This window comes from Bidens hawaiensis, unplaced genomic scaffold, assembly GCF_021521415.1.
Source record: "Bidens hawaiensis isolate Kalapana, Puna unplaced genomic scaffold, B.hawaiensis_p1.1 tig00018538_1, whole genome shotgun sequence".
Classification (NCBI taxonomy): domain Eukaryota; kingdom Viridiplantae; phylum Streptophyta; class Magnoliopsida; order Asterales; family Asteraceae; genus Bidens; species Bidens hawaiensis.
Window position 1 is genome coordinate 244,256 of NW_027492805.1, and position 7,217 is coordinate 251,472.

At 43.1% G+C, this 7,217-nt stretch overlaps 1 protein-coding gene across 1 annotated transcript; it reads left to right on the forward strand.

Moving 5' to 3' along the window:
• Positions 1 to 1,059: 1,059 nt before the first annotated feature.
• On the forward strand, positions 1,060 to 3,318 carry LOC143556338 (uncharacterized). Its single transcript, XM_077045678.1, has 2 exons — positions 1,060 to 2,796; positions 2,863 to 3,318. The coding sequence occupies exons 1-2, from the start codon at positions 1,060 to 1,062 to the stop codon at positions 3,316 to 3,318; spliced, it is 2,193 nt and encodes a 730-aa protein (XP_076901793.1).
• Positions 3,319 to 7,217: the final 3,899 nt, after the last annotated feature.

Genomic DNA, 7,217 nt, shown 5'->3' on the forward strand with positions numbered 1-7,217 from the left:
TTGAGTCAGCGTCTTGACTGGCACACGCTTCATTGTTTTCGGCGGTTTAACTTTGATGAAGGCCCAAGCATTGACGAACAGGCCATGTTATATTTGGAGGCCCATGATCGTGTCTCCAAAGGTGGCCCAAGAAAACGGGCATAAATTGACCCACAAAGCTCCGTTTCAGGCCTATTACCAGTCAAATCGAAGCTTGAGATGAGGAGCCCATTGTGGTAAACGCCTATTGTGGTTTGGCCACTGTTCGAAGCCAAAAAACGCCTCCTAAATAAAGTTTTGGGCCTTTTTATCTTTTTTCAGCACTTTTTATCTTTTTGTTTTTGGGTTTGTGTTTGGCCCATGGCCCATTTCATATTTGGAAGTCTTTTTATATGCTTGTAATGTAATTCCAAAAGTTAGACTTGAATTTATAATAATTAATTTTTCCCTTCACTTTCCCTGACCTTTGGGTGGGATTTTTAGGGTTTTGAAGTTCATCACGGTATTCGACTGAATCAACGTGATTCGATCATCTGTTTGGTTTTACCGCTGCATCAGTTGGTATCAAAGCCGAATTTCTGGTTCAAAAATGCCTCCAAGGAGAAGACCGATCGATGAGGTTTACGAACGAGAGTTAGAACAACGATTTATGGCGCGGGTGGAGCAACTACTGGACCAAGTGGTCGATCAACTCACTGATCGAATGGCTGACTTGATGAATCGTCAAAGGCCGGCCCCAGAAAATAGGGATTTCGATAATCCGTTTTTTGGTAAGGATAATTCGTCTTCCGAAGAAGGTTACGAGAGGGGACCAAGACCAGAAAGTGGAGATGGAAACCGGCGTTTGGATGCTGGGATCTGTACTGATATCCTAGAATTTGATGGGACTAGTTTGGATCCGGAGGGGTTCATCGATTGGTTGGTTATTGTAGAAGAGGTGTTTGAGTTCCGAGAGTCCATGAAAATAAGCGGGTCTCTTTGATCGCTACCAGGCTACGTGGGAGGGCGTCAGCATGGTGGCAACAGTTGAAGATGACACGAAATAGACTTGGGAAGTCACGGATCTTGACATGGGCCAAGATGAGGAAGTGTTTGCGGGACAGTTTTTTACCTCACAACTTTCAACGGTTGATGTATCAACGTTTGCAGAATCTGAAACAGGGATCCAGGTCGGTTGATGAATATACAACCGAGTTTTATCATTTGATTTCTAGTAATGATATTCAAGAAACCGATGAAAAACTCGTTGCACGGTATATTGGAGGTTTAAGGGTTCAAATCATGGACTCTGTAAATCTTTTTGATCCGTTAACAGTGGCCGAGGCATACCAAAGGGCCTTGGCTTTTGAAAAACAAAAGCGTAGGGTGGGCAGTTCGTATTCACCAGCCCCTGCTGGGGGAAATTCGGGGTCGGGTAGTGGAGGACCTCGTGTCGTTCCTAGTCAACAGAGGTCGGGGGCCAACAACACTGGGTCGACTTCTAAGGGGGCTAGTAGTAGCGGGGTGAAGTGTTTCAAATGTGGTGAGACGGGTCATCGGCAAGTTGACTGTAATCAGGCGGGTAAGAGGCATTTGCTTGTTGAATCCGAAGATGAACAGTATGAAGAATATGAAAAGGCCCCAGAGTATGATGAAGAACCCGAGTACGAGGAGGAGTTTGTGACCGGTGATGTGGGGGTGAATTTGGTGGTTAGGCGTTCTTGCTATACACCAAAGGCTGATGGAGACGGATGGCTTAAACATAATATCTTCCACTCCACATGTACCATTTTAGGGAAGGTTTGCACGTTTGTTATCGATTCTGGAAGTTGTGACAATCTGATTTCTGAAGAGGCAGTCCAAAAGTTGGCCTTGAAGACGGAGAGTCACCACAAGCCTTACAAGCTTCAGTGGCTTAAAAAGGGGGGAGAGGTAACAGTCTCTAAAAAGGCCCTTGTTTCTTTTTCTATTGGGACCACATATAAAGATGATGTTGTGTGTGATGTGGTTCCTATGGATGCGTGTCACTTGTTGTTGGGTAGACCTTGGGAATATGATCAAAATATAGAACATGACGGACGGTCAAATTCTTATAGCTTCATGTTTGGTGGGGTAAAGATAACGCTTGTTCCAAGCAAGCCTAAGCATCTAGCCACAAAGCAGTCGGGTAACCTGCTGACCATTTGTCAGTTTGAAGATGAGTTGGTGGAGGCAGAAAATGTGTTTGTTTTGATAGGGAAGCCAGTGGCCGAGGAAGTTGAGATTCCTGAAGCTATGATTCCTTTACTTGAGGAATTTTCTGATGTTTTCCCTGATGACTTGCCGGATGGGCTGCCACCTTTGCGTCACATCCAACATCACATTGATCTGGAGCCTGGTTCACAATTTCCCAACAGGCCACACTACAGGATGAGCCCGAGAGAGCATGAGGAGTTGCGTAGACAAGTTGAGGAGTTGGTTTCCAAGGGTCATGTTCATGAAAGTATGAGCCCTTGTGCTGTTCCTGCTTTGTTAACTCCAAAGAAGGATGGTACCTGGCGGATGTGTGTCGATAGTCGAGCCATCAACAAGATTACTGTGAGGTACAGTTTTCCTATTCCTCGACTTGATGATTTTCTTGACCAGATTAGTGGTACCACCATTTTCACAAAGTTGGATTTGAAAAGTGGTTATTACCAGATTCGTCTAAGACCTGGGGATGAGTGGAAAGCAACCTTCAAGACTCGTGAAGGGTTGTATGAGTGGTTGGTGATGCCTTTTGGTTTATCAAACGCGCCTAGTACTTTCATGCGTGTGACGAATCAGTTGCTCAGGCCTTTTATTGGGAAGTTTATGGTGGTATATTTTGATGATATTCTAATTTATAGTGCCTCTTTAAGTGAGAATGTCGTGCATGTTAAGTAGGTTTTGGCTTTGCTTCGCAGAGACAGTTTCTATGCGGCAACAAAGAAATGTGTGTTCATGACCCCTAAAGTTTTGTTCTTAGGGCATGTTATTTCAGATGATGGGATACAGGTGGATGAATCTAAAGTTGAAGCTGTTAAAAACTGGCCAACTCCTACCACCATTACTGAAGTCCACAGTTTTCATGGGCTTGCTTCTTTTTATAGGCGGTTCAATCCACACTTCAGTTCCATTATGGCCCCTATGACAGACTGCATGAAGGGAAATACGTTTGTATGGACAGAGGGAGCCGAGTTAGCTTTTCAGGTTATCAAGGAAAAGATCACTACCGCACTAATTCTGGTATTGCCTAACTTTTCACAAGTTTTTGAACTTCATACTGATGCCTCGAAGGTTGGGATTGGCGGGGTCCTCATTCAAGGGGGTCGACCAATTGCTTATTTTAGTGAGAAGTAACAGGGGTAAAGTTGAGATATAGTACTTATGACCTGGAGTTTTATGTAGTGGTCCAAGCTGTAAAGCATTGTCGTCACTATTTGTTTCATAAAGAGTTTGTTTTGTTCACTGACCATGATTCTCTAAGGCATATTCGTACGCAAGACAAGATATCTCATAAGCACGGGCGTTGGTTAGCTTTTCTTGAAAAGTTAACTTTGTGGTCAAACACAAAACTGGTGTTTCAAACCGTGTTGCTGATGCTTTGAGTAGGAGGGGAAATCTGCTTGTTTTCGTGAGAATCAATGTGCTGGGGTTGGACGTTATTCGTGAGCAGTTAACCACTGACCCATATTTTTCAGTTGTGTTGCAGGATGTGCAAGTGGGTCAGAAGTCAGACTTTCTTTTGCATGATGGGTTTTTGTTCAAAGGGAACCAGCTATGTATTCCTGACTCCAGTCTTTGGTTGAAAATTATTCAGGAGTTACATGGGGAGGGTCATGTCGGTCGTGACCGTACTTTACATTTGGTGCAGTCTTCCTACTTTTGGCCTACTATGAGGAAAGAGGTAGAACGTTATGTCAAAAGGTGTCAAATTTGCCAAGTCTCGAAGGGCACAACTACTAATGAGGGTCTTTATATGCCTTTACCAGTCCCTTCAAAGCCTTGGACTGATATTAGTATGGATTTTGTGTTGGGGTTACCTCGGATTCAGAGGGGTAACGATTCGATCTTTGTTGTTGTTGATCGGTTCTCCAAAATGGTGCACTTTATTCCTTGCAAGAAAACGACAGATGCAGTTAATGTGGCTCAATTATTCTTTCGGGATGTTTATCATTTACATGGTCTGCCATCTTCTATTGTTTCTGACCGGGACACTCGTTTCTTGAGTCATTTTTGGCGCAGCCTATGGAAAATGGTGAATACTCATCTTAGCTTCAGTAGTGCCTGTCACCCTCAAATGGATGGGCAAACGGAGATTGTTAATCGGTCACTTGGTTATCTTTTACGATGTCTTGTGGGTGATCATGTGAAGTCTTGGGATCAAAAGCTATGTCAAGCTGAGTTTGCTTATAATCATGCGGTCAATAGAAGTACTGGGTTTAGTCCTTTTCAGGTGGTTTATTCTGCTCAGCCACGGAGTCCCCTTGACCTGATGTCACTTCCTGTTCCTGGTTCTGCACCTAAGAAAGTGAAAGATTTTGTTGAAGGGCTACATGAGATTCATAAAGATGTGCATGAAAAGCTGGTTCAAGCCAATTCAAAGTACAAGCAGGTTGCTGATAAAAAACTAAGACAAGTTGATTTTGAAGTAGGAGACTTTGTGTGGGATGTTTTAACTAAAGATTGTTTCAGTTGGGGAGTATAACAAATTGTCAGCCAAGAAAATCGGGCCAGTGGAGATTGTGAAGGAAATATATCCGAATGCTTACCGTCTGAAGTTACCAGGTCATATTCGTTTATCGGATGTTTTTAATGTCAAACACCTGCTGCCATTTTATGGGGATTCGTCTGATGATAATGTCACTTCGGATTCGAAGTCGAATTTTGTCTATCCAGGAGGGAATGATGAAGGCCCAAGCATTGACGAACATGCCATGTTATATTAGGAGGCCCATGATCATGTCTCCAAAGGTGGCCCACAAAAACGGGTATAACATGGCCCACGAAGCTCCGTTTGAGGCCTATTACCAGTCAAATCGAAGCTTGAGACGAGGAGCCCATTGTGGATAACGTCTACGGTGGTTTGGCCCCTATCCGAAGCCCAAAAACGCCTCCTAAATAAAGTTTTGGGCCTTTTTATCTTTTTTCAGCAATTTTTATCTTTTTGTTTTTGGGTTTGTGTTTGGCCCATGGCCCACTTTAGGCCCATTTCGTATTTGGAAGTATTTTTATATGCTTGTAATGTAATTCCAAAAGTTAGACTTGAATTTTATAATAATTAATTTTTCTCTTCATTTTCCCTGACCTTTGGGTGGGATTTTTAGGGTTTGGAAGTTCATCACGATATTCGATTGAATCAACATGATTCAATCTTCTGTTTGGTTTTACCGCTGCATCAAACTTTAAGCACCAGCTTCCGCCAGCCCGTCCTTGGATCTATCTCATCGATACACTTACAAATAGGGATCTACCACTTAAAGAATTTAAACCCGTGGTTCACCTCAAACAGCAAATGCTGCCGGAACCAACTTTCTTGGTGATTCCCGGCACGATTAATAAAAGGACGGTACGCAAGAGTCCGTACATCCCATCTTGGTAATGAGAGAACGTCAGTAATCTTTTCATAATACTGAACGCCGTTCTCCCATTTGATGATACAAACTTTTAACTCAGAATCGAAAAGCTATGAAATAATATCACCTCTAACTTTTGACACGGCCTTGAAAGAAGTCATCTGATTGGCTTTGGCACGTGCAATGGCTTCCTTCTTTCGCTCTTCATCAACGTACCTGTATACATCAATAATCTTATGAGCCCTCTTGTCTCTATAAGCAAACCAACCTTGAATATCCTCAATGGATGGATCAGTCTTCGAATCAAATCTTGTATCAACATTTTTGCGCTTTGATTCCTTCTCCAACTGATCGTCGGCGATTCTTTAGTGAATACCGGAGCACCCTGATCAACATTTGATCGTTGAAACAGATCAGGGTATTCCTCAGCCGTTATGTCTTTAATCTCAATTTCCTCGTCTTCATAAATGAAAGACGTGTTCATCTGAATAGTCGGATTATTCAAGACCTCTTCATCATTCTCGACCTCCACATCATTCTCAGCCTCTAACACGGTTAGCTCATCCTCATTTAGACTCAGCAGTATAGAAATATGATCTTCTGTTAAGGACCTCTCAACAAACTGTCCCACTTCTATTTCATCAGCATTCACAATGCTTCTAACCATCCCCGACCCACCAATAAATATAACAGGATTGGCTTTTATCGACTCAATGGGTTTAACATTCTCCGAGTTATGATAAACAACCAACTGTTTACTCAAATCACTAGCAACAGAACTAGTGCCTGCACCAGAGGATGAGTCATGAGTTTGTTTAGTCTCACCCCCAGCACCTGACTCATCAGGATCTTCATCATCATTTCTGAGTTTCTTGAGCGCATCGTCTTTGCATGTAAGCTGAAAAATCATATCCTCTTATTCTTTAACTTCACCCCCTGAGACGTAACAATCTCACGAAGGGCTTTGGTCTCTTTTTCGCAGAAAGAGACATAAATCAGCAGCTTCTTTTGATTGTCCATCATACGCTCTTGAGTCAGACGATCAGCAGCCATCTGATTTTCATAAAGATGAAGTAAGCTCAAGAGCATATTCATCTGTTGATCCCGTGTCATGGCTTGAGACGAGGGAGGAATTGGCTGAACAGGACCTTGAGCCTCATAAATGAAATATCCATAGGTGGTGGTGGCATCATCGTCGGTGTTGGTGAAACCACCGATGTGGCAGTCGTAGGCCTTGGTAAAGTAGATAGAACTGATTGTGAAATCATGCCAAGCCTAGGATTGGATGTAAGAGTAGCCGTCAACGTGAATTCTGGGTTGCTAGTAGTAAGCGGCACTGCCAGTCGTTGAATAACTGACGACCTTGGAGGCTGGAATCCAAAAGAAATACCAGCTCTAGCAGTCACTCGATGCTTCGAGGACCCTTCACCAGAAATCTCTTTTCCTTTCCTCTTACGTTGATCAGCTTTAGCAACACCTGCCTCAACCTCAACATGTTGCTGTTGAGCTGGATCACCACCGTCATTATCATCACCCTCATCACCATCGTTCCCACCTTCACCTTCTTCATGCTCAGAATACGAGTCATCGTGGATCCAACGATCATTAGAAGGACATACATAATCAGTATTGGATACGTGACCAATCAAACATTTGAATCTTGGGGGAGGATCTTGACAATAC